Raw genomic sequence first — 26,682 nt, 5'->3', positions numbered from 1 at the left:
AGTGCCACAAAATGGTCCGTCAGCTCACTTGAAAAGCCTCACAATCTCTGTCTCACTGGAAAAATTTGTGTAAGGCAACAACATCACATTAATGCTGAAAACATATTACACCGCTCGCATGGCTTTAAGTTTTGATACTGTAAAGGAGTTTTATCGGTTTGCACGGTGCTAGTAATTCTCACAGACTTTAAAAGAAAGGCCATTGCCACTGCCACGTGTGAGTGGTTTGGGGGGGGAATTTGCATTTTTATAGGACAGTAAAGTGGTCACAGTGATTAAGTGTAATGGTTAATGCGCTTTTTTTGTGTCCATGGTCCACTTCCATCCTAATCTCTCCCCACGACGACTACCATTTTCCATGTAAATAGCCATATCCTGTTGCATCACAATATTATCTTAAATGTTTTCACATTGCGTGTTCTCTTTCTATTCTCCAGCAGGTGTGCACTGATGACATGTTATTGTGAGCTCTGCAAAATGCAATTTAGGCCTTTTATTCTATGGGAACCATGGACCTGTTGCCAGCACCATTGGGGATGATAAACGATTATTGCAGCCACCAATTTAGCCAACAAACAAAAACAGATACTTTCTTCCTGTTGTTATGTATCCATCACTTTTATGATCCTCCTCTTCTCCTGCTGACAAACCCCTGCTTCGCTTTGTAGAACATTAGTTTCCTTTAATCAATTTTCCTTGTCTCTAGTCTGCAGTTTTGCCTTAAAGAGATTGTATTGTAGTGCTTGTATTAATACATAACCTCCTTTACCATGCCAGGCGTAGAAGACAGACGCAAAACAGATCTGGGGCTCTGTCCTATTGAAGGCACATTAATCCTTCACTCCTCAACAACTTGCATCATCTTGCATCATTATTGGAATTTTATGCTTGTTGCGCTCAATTTTATTGGTATGCATATTTATATCTGCACCTATTTTACAGCGGCCTACTGCAGCCCTCCAAACAGCCCTGTTAATGGCACAGTGCACAGTTTGACAGGCACTAAGCTAGGCAGCACCCTGCGTTTCAACTGTGACCAGGGCTTCCGGCTCATTGGCCAGAGCAGTGCCTCATGCACCCGGACTGCACAGGGGATCTACCAGTGGAATGCACCAGTACCACTTTGCCAAGGTGAGGGCCCGATCACAGCAGCAGGTCTTGAGGTAGAATTAGAGGGTTGGAAGATGTTCAGAAAAACATTGATAAGGCAGTTTAACAGAGTAGGTTTTCATATTTTTCTTAGTTTAAGTGAGACAGATATGCCTGTTACAACACGATTCGACGGGGGTTATTTTACATTGCTAATGTACGAGAATTTTCTTAAGTTAAGTTATATTTCATCCCGTTTTATGCTTCTCATATCATTGGGACTAAACTCATTCAGCATTTATTCACACTTCTCAAAGGTGATGAAACGAACCATCAAACTGTGCAATGAAAACAAGATTTTAACAGTTGTAGCTTAGCTGGCATGCTGAGTGAAAGAAGACATGTTTGTAGCGAAAGTATTTTGTAAGTTCAGTCATTCTGATTTAAGTTGATTGAAAAAACTATCACTGAATCCATTTGCTTTGGATCAAAGTGTGATTTCAGCTGACAGTGTGCCATCACCGACAGCCCCTCAGCCTAAGGCGTGCTTCAAGGAAGCTCACTTCACTGTGCATCAGAATGGCTTTGATGATAATACTGAATCAGATTAATCATATTTGGTTTACCTGGGCTGAATTGTTTGATATATCAGACTCATGGGGTAAAGTCTATGTTGTCTGCTTGTCACTGTGCTATTTTTTTTGTTCCCTTGATGGAATGAAAATAGCAATTATCTACTCTCAACTGAGATTGACACTTTTATTAAAGTTGGAAAGTTTTATTATTTAAACAATAAATAGAATAGAATAACTGATCATGGTGTTTTCTATTCCGTTTTTTTTTACGTTTATATTATATTCCATTACAAAACCGCAAAATTCCTACTTTGAAAGTCTTGTTTCCAACCAGATTTGTAACGGTATCAGCTGAAGCGTAAACTGAGAACAGCAGGGCATCCATTCAGTGACTGGTCAAGTCCGCACCAGGTGTAATCTCCACATGAATTGCATGTGCTCTCTCTAGACTTGATTGTTTACTATTGTGCAGATGGCAGCCAGAGCTAATGTTTACTGCACATCAATGGTGGCTCTGGGAGTGTGTTTGTACAGGAGCCCATTGTGAGCGAGGCACTCTGCATACAAAGATAGCTGTTGGAATAAACTTTGCTACCTGTGCTTTCACTCTGATTTACCACAGTTTGTGGTCTTACCTTCTGGCCACTTCCCTCTTTCCCCTCTAGTCATGTCCTGTGGGATGCCAGTGCCTCCGGTCAATGGCAGTGTTGTGGGTCAGGACTTCTCTCTAGGGGCCAGGGCCACATACAGATGTAATCCTGGATTTCAGCTTGCTGGGCCTGTCACTACATCTGTGACCTGTCAGGAATCTGGGAGGTGGAGCCCCATAGAGGCTCAGCCCAGATGTGTTCGTGAGTATTTCTCTTATTACAGTATTTCCATCTGAACATTCTCTCAAATTCGGTACACTAACGTGATATTTGATGTTAAACCAGCACCAAACGGAGTAGATGTTTGATTTAATTTTGTGTGTTTATCCTCTGATCATCCAGCGGTGACCTGCCCCGACATCGGCCACTCTGCTGTGGAACATGGGAGATGGAGGCTGATTTATGGAACTCAAAACCAATACGATGCTATAATGATGCTCATTTGTGACCCCGGATATTACTACAGGGGTCAAAGGGTCATTCGCTGCCAGGCTAACAGCACCTGGAACTACCCAGATCCACGTCCAGTCTGCGACAGTGAGTCGACACTACACATCCCATGGTTTAATCTTTCTACAGTTTCTTAAGTTAAAACTCTCATTCACAGTAAGAAATTGAAAATCATCCACCAGAAAAAAGCAATTTGTCAAGCAATAAAAAATAATTGCATCCAAATGTATCTTATTCCAGTGTCATATTAGGAGGAGAATATGATTAAACAGGCACAAATCTTTTAACCAAAACAAAATAAATGAAAAAACAAAACAAAATAACAAAACCATTTTCAAACAGAACTCAGATGAAAAGTTTTAATTGTATTTTACCATTTGGGTCTTTGCAATATATATTATTGACTCATTTCAGTCATCTCCTGTGGAGACCTTGGGACTCCACCAAATGGCAACAAGATTGGAACGCTGACTGTGTACGGAGCCACAGCCATCTTCTCCTGCAACACGGGGTATACTTTGGTAGGCTCTCGGGTACGAGAGTGTATGTCCAATGGGCTTTGGAGTGGATCACAGGTCCAATGTCTAGGTGAGATCTTCAGCACCCAAAAATGATACAACTCCTACAATTTGCTCCAATAGTAATTTTAAAGACATAAGTCTGACTGTGAGTTCTTCTTCCTTCAACTGTAGCCGGCCATTGCGGCTCCCCGGAACCCATTGTGAATGGACAGATCAGTGGGGAGAATTATAACTATCGAGGCAGCGTTGTGTATCAGTGTAACCCAGGATTTCGTCTCATCGGGGTATCGGTGCGGATCTGTGAACAGGATCACCGCTGGTCAGGACGCACTCCAGTCTGTGTCCGTAAGTGCTCACAGAGAATAGTTAGAGTGTTAAAGTTAAAGCTATTGGCTCTTCAAAACTTCCTCAGTAAACAGTGTAGGGCTCCACACAGACACTCTCTACTAGTAGGAACACAGGTGAGGTAGGTAGCCTAACAAAAAGAAACAAAATCCCAAAATATCAAAGTTGACTCTTTCGCAGATTAAAAGTGTTGCTTATTGATGATTTGTAATAAGTGAATATATTACCTCGGGATGATCTTAATGAGCTACCAGCCGCAGATTCAGCCTGATTAGACTGAAACCTTTTGGTACTGATCACCTATTTATTAAAGTTATTCAACCTTTTTACAGCAAGCTCGTGCACAATCTGCTGCATAACATACAGTGTGATAACCACTCTTGCCTCAGGTTTCATTGTAACCATGACATTTTCAAAGAAAGGGCTATTACCCCACAATATTGCACTGTATTATTCGATAATACCGCACATTTAGACTTTAAGACTTGTTTTAACAGAGTTCAAAAAAGAGACATGCACCTGCAGCAGGGCTTCTGGCTTTGGAGATTGGATCACTACATAACATTGACCTTCAGTTTTGTGTCTACGAAGCTTTTTTTGTTGTGACAGTCAGGTGTTTGATATTAAACAAAGTTCATTCTGCATGTGTGTAATTTTCTTTCTTCTTTGGTTTTTCCAGCCATCACATGTGGTCATCCTGGCAACCCTACCTTCGGAATGACCCAAGGAACCCAGTTCAACTTAAATGACGCTGTGCGCTTTGTCTGCAACACTGGATATGTTCTACAGGGTGCTGCAAAATCTGCCTGCCAGGCCAATGGGCAGTGGAGCAACACCCTCCCCAGGTGTAAAAGTAAGTGTTAACTGGATACCAAAGCTTATCTGTCAATGCATACATGATTTATGGACAACTTCATGCCTTCAAATGAATGAAAAGATAAATTCAAACGGGCAGCACAGATTGGAAATATGTCTGTGATCCTCCTGATCCTGTCAGGAGGCAGTAATTTAAAAAAAAAAAAAAAGCAATTTCAGGCTACAAAGTTGTGCAATTTGTCAAGTGAGTGAGCAAATTACTAATATGAGAGAACACTTTATCAAATAATTTTTCTCCTGATACCTACATAATTTCAAAATCTGGATGTGCACGAACTCAACCCGGATTCCAAAAAAAGTTGAGACACCGTGTGATCATTTTCTAGTCTTTTCTGACATATATTCAATTGCACACAGTACAAAAACAATATATTTAATGTTTTACCCGATCAACGCTTTGTAAATATGTAAATGTGTATGTAAATATATATTATCCTGAATTTGATTGATTGGACAGAGGCAACAGCAAACTTGGGAAGTTGTGGAATGTTCAAAAATCACCTGTTTGGAACATTCTACAGGTAAACAGGTTCATTGGTAACAGGTGAAAGTATCATGTTAGGTTTAATTGGGGCTTCCTCAAAAATCCCAGTCGTCCACGTTGAGTGCCAGGACCACTTTGTCGAAGACATGATTGTATAAAGGATATTACTACATTGGCTCAGCGACACTGACTGATGTTGTCAGAAACTGTATCAGTCTAGCTCTCTTCTTGGCTTGTCATTTAACTGTGTGGGTAGGTATTAAATAACCTATTGTGATGTACAAGGTCGTATCTTGCTTGACCAAAGATGACCCCAATCACAGAGAGAGCGGAGATGAAGCTCAGAGACACCCGGAGGGAGGAAGAGTTTAAACGGTGCATATTAGGGGAAATTGAAATGAAAAACCAAAGAGAACGCTGGATTATTTAATTACCATGGTCTCAACTACATGGTCTATGGAGGTTCCGGATAATATTTACATTCAATCTTATTTCCTCTTAGCCTAGCTACCCTGCTGCACCCTAAGGCTCACTTGTCTTTCAGGGAAACAAACTTGGTTAATAACCATACAGAAGCAGCCAAAAACAATCACAGGGTCCTTGAGCTTGTATGAAAGACAGCAGCCTTTGGAGACCCGCACCCCGGTTTTTGCTCAGAATAAGAAGTACCCTGCTCTGCTTTGAATAAGCGAGGCAAGGACTTTTAATTTGGCAGTGTTTTTGCCACAAGCGATGTATCTTGTCGCCCATGTCTGTCTCTAAGTCCCCACTAAGTGAGGGCTTTGTGACAGGCACAGAAAAGGGCGCTCGCAAGGTCGAGCCCTGACTGCAACAAGGCAGTGACAGAACCGGTGACGGATTGACTTATGAGTTTGTTTTATATGAAATGGGAGAGGATTTGGCTTTTTTTTTGCTTTGAGACATCTATGACGGGATGAGGAGGTTACAGGTCCCACAGGAACATTTTTTTCAGTTGTTAAAAAAAAGAGGAAGTGAATTTGGCTGCTGCATGCATAAGCAGGCGAGATTTTCTCCCAGGCACACGCCTTAAATCTCTTTGCTCCCATAGTGACATCATATTAGCATTGGCCTTGTTTCCATGCAGATGCTGAGATGCATTATCTGTGAGCCTCTGAATGTGTGTGTGTGTGTGTGTGTGTGTGTGTGTGTGTGTGTGTGTGTGTGTGTGTGGGTGTGTGTGTGTGTGTGGGTGTGTGTGTGCATGTGTGTGTGGACGTCTGTTCTGATGGCACATTATCCCCACGGTTGATGTTGAGACATAAGTAGCTTAGAGGTCTTTTTGTCAATCAGATTTATCACCTTAATTACAGCAGAGCACACCTCACATATTTGGTGAGGTGTGCTCCGCTGTCTGCCATGTACTTCCTTGCTGAGTTGAAAAGTGTAGTTGCTGTGATGACATCCACTCTATCCTTCTTTAGCCTTAGCTAAGCCGAATTGCGGCTTCTCTTTCGGGGGAGAGAGAGCAGCCAATAGATGCAGAAGGCAGCCAAAAAAAAAAAAAAGGTGAGGATGGGGCAGGAGTCAGTCAGATGAAGGTAATGATTTCCACAGTCCAGATTTTAACTAAAAACGTCTGTAGGTTCCATTAATAATGCAGGGAGCAAGAGAGCACTGCCGGTCCAGCCAGTCTCCCATCCCTCTCTCATCGCCACCGATTTGAGTCACAGCAACAGAGCCACAACACCACCTCCGTTGGATGACTCGTGTGTGTTTATTTGTCTTACAGCGATAAAAAGGGAAGAGACACTGGACAGGGGAAAAAAAAAACACACTCTGACACACCACTTACAGGGCTGTTACTTGGCAGGAGGCCAAGAGAAGGAGAGGGTGACCAGGGTCCCAACTTCTGAGTGGAACAGAGATGAATTACCTCAGCCCTTCTTCTCCTCTCACTTTTATTCTTCTTTTCCCTTTCATCCTTTCACTTCCTCTCTCGCTACCCACTGGGCCACACACACAAATTTACTAGGAGGTCAGTCGTTTTTAGATGACTGTTGGATCGCTTTTGAGCCCCAATTGCCCGAGCACATTTTTTCAAAGCTGAATTTCCAAGCCTCGAAAATCTCGCGCTGCAGCGGCTCCACCGCTTCAAATACACTTTGTAGTGTTATTATGCGGGAAGTTGTAAATGATGGCGCCACGGGTCAGCACTCTACAGGAAGGAATACATTATAATAGGTATTTTGGGGGTGATTTAGCTGTGCTGGCCAGCTCGGGAGCATGAAAATGAGCGCGCTTTTAGGAACATTAGCATACAATTGGTTCATTTTGGCTGTGGCAAAGGCACACTCGTGGGGCGAGACTGGCAAGGCAAACTGGGGCATAATGGCTGCGTGGGCACTCTCAGGCAGTGTTTTAGAAGCCATTAGAGTTTTGGCATCGTAGTACACATTTAGTTGTGCTTCACAGTATAAACTAGACAGCAACTGTTAGTCAGTTTGCTCAGACTTTGTTAAAACAGTGTAAGGTTTGGTCTGTGCCTTGTATCTGAGACACTAAAGATGAATTGGTCTTGGTGGCAGTCATAGCCTGACATTCTGTCATGAATTTTAATATATTCTGCACCATCAGGGCCCCTTTCCTCTTTAAGTCTGTACAGCAACCCCCTCGCTGTCCCTCGCTCCTTACTCATCCCTCATTCTTCCCTTCCCTAACTCCCTCCATCTGGTGTTAAACTGACATGGTGCCTCTTCTCATGTGAGCTCCCCATCCATCACCATCTCTGCACCACAGCGGCCAGCAGGAGACTGGCTCTAATGAAACAAATGTTTATTTCCGGAGTCTGCCTCCTACTTCATTTGGATTGGGATGGATGGATGGATGCTGGAAAGGAATGGACAGAGGGAGAAAATAAAAGCAAAGGCAATATCAATACGGGTTAAATGGTGAAATGTTCACGGTGTGTGATACAGTCAATATTGAAATATATAGTTTATTATGAACAAAAACACCCGACTTGTCGTTCTTGGCATTTAAAACATCTACATTAAGTGACCAAAGACACAAAGGTTTTTAATATTTAATACAAATGTACAGGTTGAATAATTAGCTTAACTGAAATTCAAAAGCTTATACATGAAGTCATTTTCTCTGCGGCTCCTTCACCCTTTTCCCCTCTCTGCATCTCTTTTTCCAGTTGTCAACTGCACAGAGCCGGGCCATGTAGAGAACAGCATCAGGCAGGTACTACCCAGCGGGCCACATCGCTACAGCTTCCAGACCACTGTGTCGTACCGCTGCAACCCAGGCTACTACCTGCTGGGCTCCAGCTCCATCTCCTGTCAGGGGGACGGTACCTGGGATCGCTCCCTGCCCAAGTGCCTGTGTGAGTACCTCAGGTTTTGGTTGTAAGGGCTGCTGCTTGTATGATTTTTGTATATGCTGAAAAAGAAGATGGTAAAACTGTAGACATCCAAGCTAACCAAACAGCATTTGTAATCACTGGCTTATTTTAACAATTAAGCACTTTAGTCTATAAAATGTTAGAAAATAGTTGTATATTAAGACTCAGAGAGCTAAAGTTAATCATTTTAGATATCTTATTTTGTCTAGTCAGTCCAACACCCAAAGAAATGTTATGAATAATATAAAACGATAATAGCTGATAAATGAATTATCAATAATTGTTGACAGTAAGTTGATAAAATCAACCAGCCTGTTTCAGCTCTATCGGGTTCACTTCTATTTAGAGTAGGAAATTGTTGCATTTGTAATCAAATATGCTTCACTGTGATAAAGGGATTAACATTCTGATGGAACTAAGTCTCTTAATTGGTTGGAAAGTTTGATAAAATGTGGTCTGATGGTGTAAAACACAACAAATGCAATGTCACCCACACAAGTAGACTGTTAGTGTTGCTAAAACAAAGCAGTATATTCCAAAGTCACTTCTTCACTGTTGGCCTTGCAGCAGTTCATTGGTTTTCATTGGTCTCTCTCTCATCTCTCTGCTCTGATTGGACAGTGGTGCTCTGTGACCACCCCAGCATGCCTCCCTACGCCCAGATCTCGGGCGATCGTCGGACAGTAGGCTCAGTCATCCGCTACAGCTGCATGGGCCAGCGTACCGTCATGGGCAACACAACGCGAATGTGCCAGCTGGACGGCCAGTGGAGCGGCTCGCCGCCACACTGCTCTGGTACGGAAAACTACACCCAGATTGACTGTGAGACAGTCGGAAGGATAAAACTCAAGATAACCCCCTTTTGTGAAAGCTTTACATTTTAATGTTTAAGATGAACTTCAGTTAGAAGATCAAAACCAGCACATTCAAACTTTGAAACTTTGCTGTTCTTGCCCTTTTTGTCATCCCTTGTTTAGCTTCCCGCTTGTAATACTTGATTAACTCAGCTGTATTATCAGCACCTAGTCACACCAATGCCCTCATAATGGCAGGCCAACAAATAAAAGGTATGGGTGGCAGCTGTAAGCTAAGTAGGTGGACCAAAGATAGCGCTCAAGGGCAAAGTGAGTGTCCTCCATAAAACCTGCTTTAATCTGCTCATATCAGGCTAAGGAACATGGCCGCCCACACCTCAGCTGGGTTATGAAGCACTATAAAGACATTGGCCCCCATGGACTGTCTTCCTTTACAGTGATTTGCTTCACGACGTCTAATATACCTCATACACATGAGAAATGCCTTGGGGGGGGTCCTCATATGCAAATGTGCATAGACACATGGGTGATACAAACACGCAAAGACAAGAAATGGCAGAAACACATAGACTAGTGCGCACATAAGCAGACAATGAAGTAGGATTCTGACAGTTTAATGTCACAATTCATGACATTCATACAATGTATATCTCCGGGGATGGCTAGTATTCTCTAAACAGGCAATAAACACAACCATTTTTTTAAAGATTTGCACGGCTTTCTTGGTTATGTGCAGTTAAAGACATTTTGACCAGCACCCTGTAAAATGAGGAGCGAGAGCAGCGTACAGCAGTACTAAACTGTTTTTGGTTGTTTTAAATAGAGTACACGTATGAAGCAAGGTGTATGGAGTCTGAAGCAAGGTGCAAAATATATGTCGGGATAAAATAAATAAATGACAATTGATATGATATTGCACATTTTCTGCCTGTTGAACATGGAGATATGATGAAAATGTATTTGAGAAGCTAGTCACTCTTGAGGAAGTATATTATTTTTCCTGTTGGATGGCAGTCAGGTGGAAGAAGGGCTCTGTGTTTCTGTTGTAATCCTGAAAAATCATTTTTATTACTTTGATATGAAAACATACCTCTTATGTTCTCCACATATTTTTTTAATTTTCCAGGTGATTCTGCCGGGCTCTGTGGAGATCCAGGTGTTCCCGTGCATGGTATCCGTCTGGGAGAAGAGTTTTCAGTAAGCAGTGTTGTCCGCTTCAGCTGCGAACCCGGCTACACGCTGAAGGGTTCACCGGAAAGAACTTGCATGAACAACGGGACCTGGCTCGGCACCCAGCCTGAGTGTCATGGTAAGGAATACATACATGTACTGAGTGTGTGTGCGTGGGTTTGCTGTCTACTCTGGTAAAAAATGGGGTGGTAGGAGGTGATTCATACAGCAGTATCACACTGCTCAGAAAAATGTTTGGCAACGTGCTGCAAAACTGATACAGTCAACTGTCAGACTCTGGTTTCATGGGGGGAATAAAGGATTTCGGTCTTTTTTCCTCATCCCTTCACCCTATAACATGGGAGGGTTCATGGGAGTTCTGCCTCTGATGCACATGTGTTGCGTGGTGCACATGCAACACATGTGGCTGTAGCTTTGGAAATATGAGGTACTGAGACTGTTGCTTGTGGCTATCTTATCCTTACCTACCCTAAGTTTGAGCCGTGTGTGCATACTGTACTTGGTAGTAAGTCAAGTATCTTCACAGTGGATGTTGCACTCCATGATGTCTGTGCAAAATCAGCAGTTCTGTTTGTAATTTTTATAGACAGAATTTTTAGGGCGAGGAAGTGGTCAGTCAGTCAGTAGGTGGCTTGGTGTGGCATTAAGCCATTTGTATTAAAGATGGAGCTGAGCGCCTAGGTAATGCTCTCAGTTTAGTTGTCCATTTGGGAGCCAGCTCTCACTTGTGGCTAAAAGGATTTGGGTAGTGACCAAAAGAGTGAAACCCTTTAGGCACAGGGTGAGCAGCTTGGATATCTAGGAAGAGAATTGAGTTGAACAGCTGCTCTTTTGCTTTGAAAGCAGACAGTGGAGGGTTCAGAAATCACATCAGGATGCTGTCCTCAGTATACTGTGAAAGGTTTCCGGACACGTCCAATTGCAACCCCTGAAGCAGGAATGAAAACGATGGAGGGATTTTTTTCCCATCTGGCCTGGGAAACCCCTTTGTATTCCCTTTGATAAGCTGGAGGACTTCACGTGTGGCCTACTGATTAAAATGCTACCTCTGCAACCTAAAGCTGGTTAACTGGTGGAAAATTAATGGATGAATGGTCTGATGGACAACTTAGGCGCAGAAATGAATGAACACAATATTTGACCATCTAGTAACATGTAAAGCAGCTGGAGAGTTATGATGTTCACTATACTCCTCACGCAGTATGGGGATTAAGTTTATTACACTTCTACATGTAATTTCAATAACTTTATTTCTCATAAGTCTTATTTTTTTGTAACCTTTTCTAATTTCCTTTTCTTTCTCCTTTTCTCACATTTGTTCTTTTGTTTAATTACTCCCTCAGCATTTGTTTTACAAACCAATTCACTCAGACATTAGGGATAATAATTTAGTTACAGTCACTGATTGTGTAAGAAGATGCTGCCTTTGTAAATGGAATAAATGACATATTGCACATCTGCATGTGTGTGCAAATTTAAAACAGTGATCGAGTGGTAGAAACACAGGGCCACAGCAGAGGCTTTTCGTTATTGTCCTTGTGCAACCTCGCATCCATTCGGCTGCAGACACATGAGAAGGCAGATTCTCTGAAGGTGTAATTTGCAACTGATTGATATGTCTCTTAAGGTCAAACACTTTCCAATATTGTTACTTGGATGGGCAAATACATTGCAGTTACAAACAATTAAAACACTTGATGTAGTTCTTTTCTCCTGTCAAACCAGGCGGAGATTTGAGTTTGGATTATTATAAACAACTAGAATGTATGTTTTTTTGATATTTAACAATATTTTTAGAGCTGTTTTAGACTTTATCCATCTAGTTTTGCTCATCAGAGTCATATTTTCATATTCATAGTGAGTTTTATATTCAAGTTTGGAATTAATAACATGTCGTTCTTTGCCTCTTGGGTTTTTGGTGTTTGTTTGTGTATTATAAACTAAATTTTTGATTCTGCACAGACAGCCAGCATGTTGTGTCCAAGGTTTTGTACTCATCTCGCAGAAACACTAAAATGACAAAACTGTCTGTAAAGTTCCAGTTTGCTACCATCAAGTTGGCAAGTTCTCTTTATACTAAATTTCTCTTTTGTACCCCCTTTTTTTACTCTCTGTAAACACAAAGCCCTTTCCCTCTTCCTTGTGAACAGTTTTTTATTTCCAGAAGCTTCAGCCTGTCTCCCAGGCTGCTTGCGTTTCTGCTCTTAACACCCCCTCCACGAACACACACACAACCCCTCTGCACACATCACAACCACTTCCCTCCCTCGCCTCACTCTGTCTCATACCCTCTCTAGTGTGTGTGGTATGCCCAGTAGCCAAGGTTGCCCACCTGTTCTCAGTTGGCACTGACTTCAAGGGCCAGGCCACATCTGGTCATTACGGGAGGGTGAAGCCTGCTGGGCTGTGAAGGCCCGGGGCAAGCTGGAGACTGTAATGAACAGAACCATCGCTGGCGGCCGGACAAACACCAAGGGACTTTGTGAGCAAAGGATTTGCCCATCAAAGTTACTTATGAAGTAGGACGCAGAGAAAGATGATGACAGGTGGATGAAGAACAGAGGGAAAGGGAAAACAAAAGAGTGAGGAATACATTTTGACACACGAGTGAGTATAAGAATGTAGCAGAAAACCAAGCTGGAGTTTGTGAAATGTACACATAAGTCTCACTAGAATACAAGTGAAGAACAGGTTAAAAGTCTACGATGAAGGATACATTATTTTAGAAAAACTGAACCTTCATCATGTCCAGAAAATACAAAAGATTTTTTGGGGCAGATGATTGCCTTCTATTGATGACTGATAAATGACTGTTTAAACAGCTATTACTGCATTGTACATGGTACAAATTTAGGTTGGTTAGAGGAAAAATAAAATGAAGTTAAAAGTGTTTGTTGACCTTTCAGCCATATTATAGTTTCATAAAGATATTTGGCATTTACAATTATTTTTATCTCCAGCATCAACATATTAAAACTGTAAGCAGACGAGGCAAAATGTAACATTTGCAATGATCTAAGTCTTAACCTCAAATCTGAAGTCTGAAATCACATATAGGCGATTTATGATCATCTGTATTTCTCAGTTCAACATTTTGGAATGGTCAATTTGTTTGACTTCATCTTCTGAGGCCCTATAATGTTATCCAGGGTGGTTGTTGAAGTTGGTCTTAAGCATCTCTCTGGCAAAGAGACACAGTTGAGTGGATCTCTCAGCTCGAGTACCACATCTAGGAGCCTCTGGGTGCCCTGAGTTTCTCTGGCCAAGTATAATTTTCGGGGCTGTTTCTACTTGCTTTCTAGCATTTCAGTCTGGTCTGGGCAGTTTGGTCTCAATTTTTTTCCAAAAATGGTTTAATGAAGCAAATGCTGCTATAGTACTGTGCCAGCTCTGCCCTAAACCTGGACCCTTCTGCCCAATTCACACCCCTCACACATGAAGACAGATTACAAATTAAAGAGAGGACTTAATATATGAGTGAAAAATACCAATCAGTGTCTCTTCTTAGTGTATCAGTGTGCCTTGGGGGTATTTAACTGGTATGCTTTTGGTTCACTTGTCCCCTCAGAGGGAAGGGTCACTGCAGACCGATAGAAAGTTGTTCTGAGTGATGATCATCCTGGATGGCAGTGCCCTCATCCAGATGGCACAGGGGGTCACTGAATAAGTTGATGAGTATTAGAATGACGTGAATCCTATGCTATGGCCTTTGCAGCTACCAGATCTCAACCCCATTGAACGCCAGTAGGAGATTGAGAGCCTGAATGTTAGGCAGCACTCTGCATCAACATCCTCAAAATGCAAAATTAAGGAATATATCTTGGAAGAATGATGTTCGCAACCTCTGGCAGTGTTACAGGGACTTTGAGAATCGTTTCCAAGCAGATTGAAGCTGTTTTGACTGCACATGGTGGCCAAAGATTGATATGATTTACTTTTTTTTTTCTTCGTCACCCATGTGTAACTAACTAACAGTTTCTCTTTCTGGACACTCAGGAATTGAATATTACCTAATCTCGTTCTGCTACCCTCTCTTTTCTTTTTAAGTGATCTCCTGTGGAAACCCAGGAACACCAAGGAATGCCCAGATCCTGATCCACGATGGCCTGACGTTTTCCAGATCCATTACTTATGCCTGCAGGGAGGGCTACTATTCTACTGGTCTGCTTACCAGACACTGCACTGTTAACGGAACCTGGACTGGCAACATGCCTGAGTGCTCTGGTAATTACCAGCTCTCACAGAGAAAGAAATGTTGTGCATCTATGTCTAGTGCTTAACTAATTGTCCATATTTGAATATATGCTTTTCTGTTTATTGGCTTATACACATGTCTGAGTTCTGCCTCTCATGCTTATTTGCATTTGAACACTAGATTAGACCCAATAGTTTCATGCATATACAGCAATTAATACAGATAAATGGATGGGATAATGCAAGATATTTGCAAGAAATGCAAGAAAACATACATACAGCAGATATTGTTAGTGATGGATGACTCACTCAATGACTCGGTGGGAGGAAGTTGGAGGCATGGTCCACTCCTTACAGACAGCCCTTTACTCATCACAAATCTGCGCATCGGGTGCACAGAGTCAGGAGACCCTGGCAAATAGAGGTCACTGAGAGAACCAGTTTCTTCTGAATGGGGGGATAAACCTGAAGCAGAGCCATTATGGATCTCAGACCTCAGTAATCCATAGGAGTGAAAGGGTACATTTAAATGCACACTGGTGGAAGGGCATGTGAATGGGAGCACTTTTAGCTGAATGATTCCAACTGATGTATTACAAAAACTGTGTGCTGAATTGGGGTTTACTTGACAGAGGTGTCGTGACAGTTTTATCTCTCTCAATTTTAACTTGCTTTAACTGAATTATACTTTTAGGCAAGGGGAGGTGGCAAACTCTTTCCAACCCAGTGTGATATGTAAGTGCTTGCTCAGTCAAGGGGAGACACTCTACCTCCACCCTACTAGGGTACTTTGACTGGGATGTTGGTCATATGCACTTGATATTGCCGTATTGTCCCAAGGCAACTTTCACTTGTCCTTCCATGCCCTGGATTTTTTATCTTAGACTTTTACAACAGAGCAGGGCTACAAAGCTGCTGAGTCCCACAGTAGAACCCTCATTGTTGTTACTTAATCACACTGTTTTCCCTGCTGCATGTAAAAGTATAATCAAGGATAAATGATGTTCATTTCAGAGCTTCAGGGAGCTACTCTACAAGATTTATCACAAGATTTAGTCTCTCTGTAGCCTAAAAGCTTTTAAGTGGGGACAATCAAAGTACAAGGACGGTTCTTTGATATAAAACACTTGAAGTCAAACTGTCAGTGATTGTGATTGAAGATGAGATGCCTAGTAACTAATGTTTTAAACATTCATTCCGTCTAAATATATTGTCCAAAAGTGGTTGTCCATAAATGAATGAAGCGATTATTACCTGTGAAGAAAAATCAGTGATGTTGCTTTCAGATTGTTAAGTTTTGTTTGTGAGGCGAACTGCTTGGGTCAAATGCATAAAACAGTTCATTAACTCTGAGGCTTCATCCGCTGTGCAATTTTAAATTGTTTGTGTACTTACTTGTACATGTATCGAGAACACCAAGTTCTATCAAAGCTCATCAAACAATATCGCTCAGAAAAGATGAGGTTACAAACTGTGTCAACCTTTCTTTGTTTTTTGTTTTTTTCACGTGTTTCTTTTACCTAAACAAAAGTCTTCATCATTGTCCCTGTGCTCTGCTATATCTGTTGTCATTGTCTTATTGTATTTCCCATTTGCATTTGTTCTTACTTTTTTATCCTGTTGTGTGTTTGCAGTAATCAACTGTGGTGATCCTGGAGTGCCAGCCAATGGGGTGAGGTTGGGCAATGATTTCATTTACAACTACACAGTCAGTTTCCAGTGTTCTCCTGGTTTCAATATGGATGCTGACCGGGCTTCGACTCTCATCTGCACCAAGGACCGAACCTGGAATGGCACCAAACCTCTCTGCAAAGGTGAAGTTGTGTAGGATGATGTGAATTAAAAAAAACGGTCATAACATCAATTTAGACGATGGTATAGGTTAGAATGAGTGTTGGATGCATTGTTTTAACAAGAATACATTACACTCATACTTCAGAAGTGTGGTATGTATTTCTGGATCAGGCTCATAAGAGCTGACCAATCAGAGCAGACTAGGCTTTTTACAGGATAGGGGGCCTCACAGAGACAGGCACTAAAACATGGCAACATATTTCCTTAAAAACATGTATACATTTTTTGTAGGTACCAAAAGAAATATGAACCCTGAGCATAATATGGGACCTTTGATTCATGAAGCCTTGACATGCCTCTCTGTCTCCTTGTAGCAATTGTATGCGGTTCACCACCCACCATCCCTAACGGACAGGTTGTTGGGACAGATTTTACGTGGGGCTCTAGCATAAGCTACTCCTGCAACCAAGGTTACCAGCTGTCCCTGCCCACTGTGTTGACATGCCAAGGCAGCGGCAACTGGAGTGGAGAGAAACCCCAGTGCTTCCGTAAGTGGCACCACACTGAAATGCCTGATTGCATTACATGTTTCTGACATGTCTCACAGCCCAGCATGTGTAATATGTATGTCTCTAGTGTAACATTCACCTTCCTTGGTTAAAATTGAATGAAAACACAACATGGTTAGTGGGGTCACCTCACATTTACCTTCTTACATCTTTGCAGCTGTCTTCTGTGGAGACCCAGGGATGCCATCCCAGGGGAGGAGGGAGGACAGAGGCTTCACCTATCTCTCCTCTGTGTCCTTCTCCTGCTACCCTCCACTTGTCCTTGTGGGCTCTACCAGGAGATACTGTCAATATGATGGCACCTGGAGTGGCACACAGCCCTCTTGCATAGGTAAGCTACCCGTTTGTTCTTCCTTTTACGGTATAGACTGACTCGTATAGTATACTCAACACACAGTGTTAACTGTGTTACTTTCATGTAAGGCTAGATTACAAGTAACAGTGTAAGAGAAGCCTCCCATTGGTTGGCTTGGATCTGTTCCCTTAAGTTCTCCTTTGTGGTCCCGATTGCCTTTTGCAACCAATAAATAATGCATGCAGAAACATTTCACTGGCTGACAAGCTATATTGATTCTGTTTTCCGATTCTGATCAGTGAAATTAATTAAAGCAACCCAGAACATTTATTTTACCTATTTCAGAATAACCACAGGTTTAGACAATTTCTTCTTTACTGTGTAGACATAATTGGGAGAAACTGTAGTTTGTAGCAACAGTAAATTGCTCCTTTAACCAAATAAGACACAAGCTGCACTTTCCAACACTGGATCAGTTCCTCTCCTGTTGGTTTCAACATATGTCACATGCAGGACCCACTGAGGACTCACACATTCATCTGCTATGTGCAAGTGCCCTAGGGACATTTGAATTTGTGTAAAATATTCACACATGGCAACAAATGGCCCATTAACACTTAGTTAAACATTAACTCAATATAGCAAAAGAGTTACAAGTAACTCCACTACATTTGTATAATTTATAAGCCAATGTTATTACAGTCACAGTTAATATCCAGACTGCCTGGGATGTGGGAAAGGCTGTACTTAGATTTTTGTGAGATTTAATCAAATTAAATTAAGTTACGGCCGAAATGGCCTCACATCTTTTCTTGTAACATGTGTTAGTTGCTGTAAATTTACTGGAAGGACTGGTCTCTCGGGCCTCTTGTTCAACTTCTAGATTTGATGATGACTGCACTGAGAGCTCTTTTAAATGAAAAGCTTTATTCATTCTGTAACATTCTTTGTACTCAAATGAGAAATGGTACTTGTCACCCTGGCCTACAGTCTATGAAACTAACATATAATGAAGGTGGCAAATCTGTGTAGTTTTTTGATAGTAAGAATTTAAGCTGAATGGCGCTTCCTTACTTGTCCTAACTAATTGAAGGCTGCAAAGACAAAATTACAGTGATTTACTTTTGAAGGAACAACTTGCAAAATGTGCAGTTGACACATGAGATGATCCATTTAGATGCATATGCTGTCAAGAGAAAATATTTATATATATAAAGAAGAAACACATTCTTGAAAAAAATGTTTAACAAAGTGATTAACAGGGTGTGTAACTCATAAGGCCTGAAAGTATGTCATTGTGATATAAGCTGGTCTGGGTAGGGATAGAGAGTGGGTTCACTTTACTAATAAAACACTTTGTAGGATTTGTGTATGTGTGTGTGTGTGAGTGTGTTTACACATGTGTATGTGCACATTTTTTTCCGCATACAGTAATTTACGGCCTTCCATCTCTAGTCAGTATTTCACACCAGAACTGTGAAAAATGTACTTTCCCCACGCAGTCTCCAAGGTGATAAATCTGTGGGTGGCATGTTACATCAAATATTTTATTTAACTTTATTTTGTGTGTCTATGTGTGTCTTTGTCTGTGTGTGTGTGTGTGTGTGTGTGTGTGTGTGTGTGTGTGTGTGTGTGTGTGTGTGTGTGTGTGTGTGTGTGTGTGTGTTTTAGATCCCAGTCACACGACCTGTGGAGACCCTGGCACTCCTCTCTTTGGAAATCAGAACAACAGTCAAGGCTACCAGGTGAGAATACGTGGTCACACAGGAGATTGAATTCATATATTGAACTAAAATCAGGTTGTATTGGATGTAGTATTCCATGTGGTAGCACTGAAGACATAAATAAAGCTTGACCTTTTTTTCTTTACACCTTTGTACCTTTATTATTGTATCATGCATTTAGCCACGATGCATGGACTAGTAGATCGCAGCAATGACTACCTTGATATTGACAAGAAAGCACAGTACTTTTTCAAGCTTGAAATTTTTCCAACATGTTCTTGTTTGCTGAGAAGACTGTATTATACCCCACCATCTCAGTTAAACAAGGTGAATCGTAAAGATGTTGATAACTTACGTTTAAAAAATTAATTGTTCTTTAAAACCATGTTCACTTGCAGTAATCTATTCTGACCTGGCCATCACCTTTAGTTTGTTTTTCTTATAATTGTCCTGGAATTTCAAAAAGAAAACGAGAAAATTATCTCAACTGTGAAAATGGAACCAGAAAACCACACTTCAATTGTACTATTTATGTACAATTAACTGATTACCTGTAATTATGGTTGCAGATTATTTTTCTGTTGACCAACTAAATGACTGACCAACTAATCATTTCAGCTCTAGACAGAGGTTTCCATCTTTTAACATCATGATACTAACACTAAAGTTATAGACAGTGAAAAGCCAAATTAATATGTATTTTCATGCTAAATAAATATCAATCACCTTTTTAGACAAACAAACCCCAAAACATATCATTTTAATAATTTGATTAAACTGCCACTACTGTGTGTAAAACAGCCTCATGTTATGTGCGGTGTGTATGCTGCCGGTCCAGTCCACATCCTGACATGCTCGTGTGTGTCCGTTACAGATCAGCAGCACTGTATTCTTCAGCTGTAGGAAGGGCTACTTACTGCAGGGCTCCATTTCTCGCACTTGTCTGCCCAACCTCACTTGGAGTGGTTTTCAACCTGAGTGCATTGGTAAGTACAGTCTGCGCATATTGCTACAAATATATATGTATGTATCGCGAAGTGGAAAACTGAAGCTTGAGCAAAGTTTGCTTGAATAAAAAATCTGTCGCTGACAAATCCCATATATGCTTCCTTGACCCCACACTTTTACCTCACCTCTTTTTCCCTTTTTCTCTTCCACAACGTTTCTTATCTGTTGCTCCTCTTATCCCCGTTCCCTGCACATCTCTCACCCCTACTTTAACCTGTCTCCTACTTCCTTCTTCTTTGGTCTCTTTAATCCATTCCTCCAGCACACCACTGCAGCCAGCCAGAGCTGCCAGCCCAGTCTGATGTGAGAGCCATTGAATTGCCATCCCTTGGCTACACGCTCATCTATACATGTCAGCCGGGATTCTACTTGGCCGGTGGATCAGAGCACAGGACCTGCAGGTCCGATGGGAGCTGGACAGGGAAACCACCTCTCTGTGCAGGTACAAACACGGTTATATTACATCCAGAAGGGGACATGGAGACATTAACTATGCAAAGACACGTAGCACCCATCTCACCTTTGCTGCTGCTTAATTTGTACATTTTGCACATACTGTAGATACATTAACCAACACTTATAAGACTACAGATGTGTGTACGTGGCTAGCCACTATCCCAAGGAGGCATGCAGTTGATTTAACACTTAAAACATTTCAACTTCTAATAAGCAGTTTCCATTAGCAGTCTGCACTGAAACCACCGGGGCCTGTACTGGCCCGGGATTCAGCCATGAATCGGGTTGGAAAATTGGGAATTCAGCTAATGTTGATGAATAGCTCTGTTAACACTCGCTTATTCTCAGACACATGCCAGGCTAGGATGGTCCATCCATCACACAATTACACTACGTGGAATTACAGACACACATACGCACACACACGTGTGGACACACAGGCTTTAAAACATTAACAAGGGTGCAAAACCTGATTAGGCCAATGCATCCCATTGATTAGGTTAGCAGAAGTACCTCTTATAAATGGTGAGGCAGTGTTAACAAGGTCTAGCAGACAAATAGACTGCCATTAAGGCACCCCTAAGCATCAGGCCTAAATACATATAGGAAAAAATAGAGTCATCTACACACAATTATCTAGGATGGAAGAGTGCTAATGGGTTAAAGAGCGAGGCGTACTGGAGGGGGATATCCACGTGATGGATTCCATGCCACGCTGAAATATAGAGGCTGATGGGTATTTTTAAGGTGGTGCCATTAAGAGTGAAGGAAAGAAAGAGAACTGGCCTTAGCGCATACAGGATATTAACAGTGCCTGTGGGCGCAGTGATGGAAGGGCAGCTCAAAAGACTGGCAGCTAATAAAGAACAAGGCTGCGGGGGTGTTCGTGTGTGGTGCATGTGTGTTTGGTTGTGTCTGTATACATTCATCCGAGGTGATGTTTGTGCTCATAAACTACCATCAGTATACCTGTCTTTGTTTGTAGCAGCGTGTAAAGCCCTAGTCACTCTGTTTGTCCGTGTGGGTGTATGTTTACTACTGTGATGTAGTCCTGCGGCCCCGTGTGAGCAGTAAGGCATTATTAAAGTGCTTCCCCTCAAGCAGCCAAACTGTGCCTCCGACTTAGCCGTAGCTCCCAGAGGGACGGCCGGGCTGCTCTTCAAAATCACGAGTCGAGTCCTGTCGCAGGCAGCCCCTCACTCTGGCTACCACAGGGCTTCTTCGTCGTGGAGGTAGACAGGAAGTGCTGATGGTGACATTGTCCTACTGTAATTACCCTAGAGTTTTTGTGTTTTACGAGAGAGGGGATCTGTGATTTCCACTTCCTTTGGAGTGCATTGTACCTGTGTAGGATTAACTTGTGAATGATTTTTTTCCTCAGCTGATAATCGCCCAAGTGGAAAGAGCCCAGTGGGGACAGTGCAGGAGCCACCCTCCAAACTACCCGGTAAGACTGGTTCTATGACTCATTGTTTGTTTTATTCTATGTATGCAGTTCTAAGGGGGAATTTTAAGATGTTTGATCTGTATAACCGATAGGAACCCTGCTCAAAAGATGTTTAGTTGTGCTTTCCTTTTATTCACTGTCCAACTTCATCAAAATGATAAATCCTTTATCGATGTTTCACTTTAACTAATGATCCAGCACATGGCACTTTTTTCAAAATGAAAACATACTTTCTTCGCCCCCTCTATCTCCCTCTTTCAGTCCCTGGTGGTGTATTTGCCAAAAACTCTCTCTGGAGGGGATCCTATGAGTACCTGGGGAAAAAGCAGCCGGCTATGCTCAGCATCACTGCCTTTGAACCCTTCAGCAACCGTGTTAACGGGACACTTATCGACCACAGCGGAGTGGAACTCAAATTGGCCGGTTGGTACAGCAAAACCAGAAGTCATAGTCAAGACCTCACACACACACACACACACACACACACACACACACACACCCTGTATGGCCATGTTGTCACATCAGAGATCCATTTCTGTGTTGGGTGTTATCCAAGCAAATAATTATCTGATAAATTCAAGTGAGGACAAGGAGCATGAAATCAGTGTGGTCCCTGTATGAAGAAGATCATTTGCTGTTCCTGAATAGCAGACATTTAATTTTTTCCTCGTGGCATAATTGCTGTGCAGCTGTGGTCATTAAGACACAAATTTGCATCAGTAACGGCTTGGACACTCCACTCCTCTGTACCTGGATGCTATCAATCTTCATCACAGTGCAGTAAAAATGAGTTTCTACTGGTACAAATTGCCACACACCCCAGCAAAAGTAATGCTGCCGAGTCAGATTTGAATATTATTGTCGTTTTTGCACAAAACATAAACTAAATTGCATCATTTTAAAAAATCATTCAGTCAAATCTTCGCACCGGTTAAACTTTTAGCCTGAGTGGAGCCCAAGTGGGCTATTTTTTGAGCACCTAGGGTAACATGTAAGTGAAAAATGTAGTTTGGTACCTGAGAAATGTTAAATGGCACAGATGGTGCCAAAATGTTCCAGAATGTGTCAAAATGGCACATTTGGAGATTCTGCCTGAGTGCTCTGTACTAAAACCTCTCTAATCACTTTATTAGCATAAAAGTTGGCAGAGGCAATGGTCAGATGTTTTGCTATGGTTTGCTAGAGATTTGGAGCTGCAGCAGCATCATTACTCGGGGACATTTATTAAAAAAAACCTAATTTTCTTTTAAAATGGTTTCATTTATACTAAATTTACAGACCCAGTGACATATATACTTATACCATATACTATGTTATATACTTGGTACTATTCATTTTGCCTTGTGCCTCTCGCGCAGACATTGAAAGGTTTTGCGATCAGAGTCTGTATTTGTCTTCTGTGATACTCGTAGTTGCAACTTTCAAATGAAGTTAGCAAACATTAGGAAACCACAGTTTGAAATGCAGTGTTTGCTCACAGATTTTGTTTAAATCTAAACTAATGAATGAACACGACCTAGATGTTATCAGTTTGTGCTGGAATTCAATCCCTTATATTGCTGCTAAAGTTATATTGGTTTTTGAGCTTCAGTCAAGCATGAAGTGAGATGTTGTAAGACAAAGACAGGCCGCTAGACACTGAGGAAGGAAGCCATGACTGAAGAAGGAATCAGATTTAACTTTTGAATTGCTTTTGTATAAGTGTTACAGATCTTTATCACATAATCACTTTCGGTTGGTCTAACTGTGGCTGTTGCTCCAAATGCAGGAAATGTTTTTGGTTTTCTATTTTGTAGGCACATACAAGAGGGAGGAAGCTCAGCTGCTGCTACAGGTCCACCAGATCAGAGGCCCTGTGGAGATCTTTGTCAACAAGTTCAAAATAGACAACTGGGCCCTGGACGGACATGTAAGTGCAAGACCTAGGGTCACGTTCGATACCTGCATCACACTCACACATGCCAACACACACACCCCTTTATTGTGAAATATGCACAAGCACACATACACACTAACCTTGTCACTCTGGGGAGATGGAGGGCCCACCAAGAGTTTTCTCTTTAATTAAAATGTCAGTTAAATCATTGCCTAGTAATCAGGACTTGACAGACCAACCCCCCCCCCTCTCCAGTCCTCTCTCAATATTATCCCCCAACCCCAGGCACCTCAAATGCACACACTCTCACACACTTAAGATATAATTAAAAAAGCAGATCACGGTATATATGCATGTGCAGTTCGCGTGCATGTTTCCTCACAGCACAGGAGTGTTTATGTACAAGCGTGTTTCTGAGTGTTCCACTTGTGTGTGCGGAGCGGCTCAGTGTGTTTGTTTGTGCTCTTGAGCGCAAAAATGTCATATTAAATGTCAGCTATAAGCGCGCCTCTTGGCTCCTTTGACATGATATTTCATTTTCTGTGTGCACCAGCTGCTGACACTTTGATGATACGCTCTATTGTAAAGACTGGATGTGACACATAAAGTGTCTGTCTTCCATTCCTCTCTCTCCCTAGGTGTCCTACATCTCCTCATCCAACTCCTTTGTGTACCAGGGATTTGTCAGAGGAAAAGGCTTTGGCCAATTTGGTCTCCAGAGACTGGGTGAGTGAGCTGACCACTTAGTTATAGAACCCACAGTAAGCCCATGGCTGCATTGGGGATGACTCTCTGTCTGTGTTTTTTTTTTTTTTTTTAATGTTTTTAATTTTTTTTATCACAGGATCTTTCACGTAAATTATGTGTACTGTCCTCAAGCTTAGCTGCAAGTGCTTTCACAGCAGGAATATGCTGTGCTGGATTTATCATGTATTTACTTTTACGAATGTGAAAACACTTTTGGAGGATGTGGCTGTGAATCCAGCATGAAGAGGCAGTTCAAAAACATGATTAATAGTCCCAAAATGACATCCACACTCACACGTGACACAACACAGCTAGACAAAATTGTTCCTCGGGGAGTTTGTGGGTAACATGTTGATGCCTGTGGAGTCTTTGCCGTATCAGGCAATCCCACGTCTCGCAGTTTAGATACAGTAAATATCAGCCATTCTCTGCTGTGTATCGTTCTTTGGTTCCTTCAGCAGATTCAGCTTTGCTGTCATAGGTGTGGAAGATTTTTCTCCCAGAGGCTGCAAATATCCATATATTCTGCTTCATGTTTGTGACCTAGAAATCTGGGCCATGTGATCCTCCTCGCTCTGATTTTTTGCTACATTTGGTATACAGAAAGCAAAATCTTTATATCATGCCTCCATGGATCTGAATGGCTTCTGCAGTCAAGCAGATATGTGTGTGTGAGATGTTTTTTCCCACATTTTCTCAGCGTTCTGATGCATCTGCAGCTGCAAACACGTTCCTATATTCTGTGTGAACTAAAAAAAACTAGGCAAACATGGAAGATGAATATAGAATGTTTAGGGTCCTATCAGCCTATGTTGATATACACTTTTGAAAAAGCAATTGGAAAAAGATGGCAAATATCGGTTGCTAGTGCCACCCACTGTTACAATCCAGTTAAAAAGATCCATGCTATGTGTGAAAACACATAAATTCATCTAGTGTATTATTAACATCAAAGGCAAATCAGAAGGAAAAAAAAGTGCTATCACGTGCAGAAAGACAGATTTCCTTATCATCAATGTCAAGTTATCTATTAGTTGAAATAATTGAAACTACACATGTATAGTTGAAATTATTAAATCTCCCATCAGTGGTGGTTAATTAAAGATATATATATATATATATATATATATATATATATATTGTTTTTTTTTTTTTTTTTTTATGTAGCAGCTTAGCTATGTGTTGTAGTTGGGATGCTATACATGCAAGGCCATTTGGCCTTCACTTTTTTTTTTAGGGCACCAAGGCCACATGACGGGACACAAAGGCCATATTTTTTAATACAGATATCAAGTAAATGTTACATTAGAAAACAGTTTTTTTGTTGTTAAGTAGGGTTAGGGTTAGGTGATTTTAGTGACACTAAACTGAATATTAGTGAAGTTATTGAATATTTTTTTAGTATCTCTTTTTGGTGTTGCACTTTGTAGACGGTCCCTGCACCCTCGTCTCACAGACGGCTGACCATAGAGACCAGTGTTAATGTCCAGCCCGGAGGAGCTCGTTTTGATGAAAATACAGTTGTAGCTTGTTGTCTACCTTACTGCGGTAGTTAAGAGTCGTCGTTTGTGTGTTAACAGTGTTTTGGTTATGAGTTATTGATCCGGGAGGTTCGAATCTGTGAATATATTTCCAACCCACCGAATTAAATCCTACCACATAAGTCAGTTACGTATCATATCAAAACCGGCTGAGCTCGCTTGCGTACCTGTGCTGTAAGTGTCGTTGTTCCGGTTTAACATGCTGCTGCTGTTTGAGAGGCTTTCACGTGAGATCATCGATGTGATGATGAGACTCCACCTGCGCGAACCGCGAACTCACTGAAGTTACTGTGCACTCGGGTGGCTGTAATTCACTACGCTGACCGGGCCAGGGGCATGGCCGCCGCGGCCGCCGTGAAATTCACACCCTGCCCTATTCCAAATGTGATACAGATTATCTAATCCATGCAAAACAGTGAAGCAGATACAGTAAAGCTAGTGCTGCTGCTTTTGCTCTTTCTTTTTACTAAGGCTGGTTATGATAAGAGATTCCACACCCTTTTAAAAAGCAAAGCCCAGATTGGAGTGGCTTCCGTATTGGCTGAGAGAGGTGCAGTTACAAAAACAGATCAGCTATGAGCAGGAACCTGGAAGTTTAGACCAGTTTAGAATTGGTGTTAACGCAGATTGAGCGTGCGTATGTGCCATGAAAGTTGTGTGAACGTAGC

The 26,682-nt window shown here is 41.7% G+C and overlaps 1 protein-coding gene across 1 annotated transcript in view; it reads left to right on the top strand.

The window, feature by feature from the left end:
* Window positions 1-26,682, top strand: part of csmd2 (CUB and Sushi multiple domains 2) — a 268,624-nt gene that overhangs the window by 233,379 nt on the left and 8,563 nt on the right. The window contains exons 50-69 of the mRNA XM_030411628.1: window positions 943-1,131; window positions 2,330-2,515; window positions 2,657-2,851; window positions 3,179-3,352; window positions 3,457-3,630; window positions 4,310-4,483; window positions 8,151-8,339; window positions 8,979-9,152; window positions 10,299-10,481; window positions 14,411-14,587; window positions 16,192-16,371; window positions 16,726-16,899; window positions 17,078-17,251; window positions 18,887-18,960; window positions 19,814-19,925; window positions 20,210-20,389; window positions 21,785-21,850; window positions 22,112-22,273; window positions 23,647-23,759; window positions 24,365-24,452. Of these exons, the coding sequence (XP_030267488.1) occupies window positions 943-1,131; window positions 2,330-2,515; window positions 2,657-2,851; window positions 3,179-3,352; window positions 3,457-3,630; window positions 4,310-4,483; window positions 8,151-8,339; window positions 8,979-9,152; window positions 10,299-10,481; window positions 14,411-14,587; window positions 16,192-16,371; window positions 16,726-16,899; window positions 17,078-17,251; window positions 18,887-18,960; window positions 19,814-19,925; window positions 20,210-20,389; window positions 21,785-21,850; window positions 22,112-22,273; window positions 23,647-23,759; window positions 24,365-24,452 (3,138 nt within the window). The remainder of the gene's footprint in view (window positions 1-942; window positions 1,132-2,329; window positions 2,516-2,656; window positions 2,852-3,178; window positions 3,353-3,456; window positions 3,631-4,309; window positions 4,484-8,150; window positions 8,340-8,978; window positions 9,153-10,298; window positions 10,482-14,410; window positions 14,588-16,191; window positions 16,372-16,725; window positions 16,900-17,077; window positions 17,252-18,886; window positions 18,961-19,813; window positions 19,926-20,209; window positions 20,390-21,784; window positions 21,851-22,111; window positions 22,274-23,646; window positions 23,760-24,364; window positions 24,453-26,682) is intronic.

The sequence above is a fragment of the Sparus aurata genome, chromosome 3 (assembly GCF_900880675.1).
Source record: "Sparus aurata chromosome 3, fSpaAur1.1, whole genome shotgun sequence".
Classification (NCBI taxonomy): domain Eukaryota; kingdom Metazoa; phylum Chordata; class Actinopteri; order Spariformes; family Sparidae; genus Sparus; species Sparus aurata.
The sequence above is the reverse complement of the archived record's forward strand: the minus strand, read 5'-3'. Positions and strand labels throughout refer to the sequence as shown.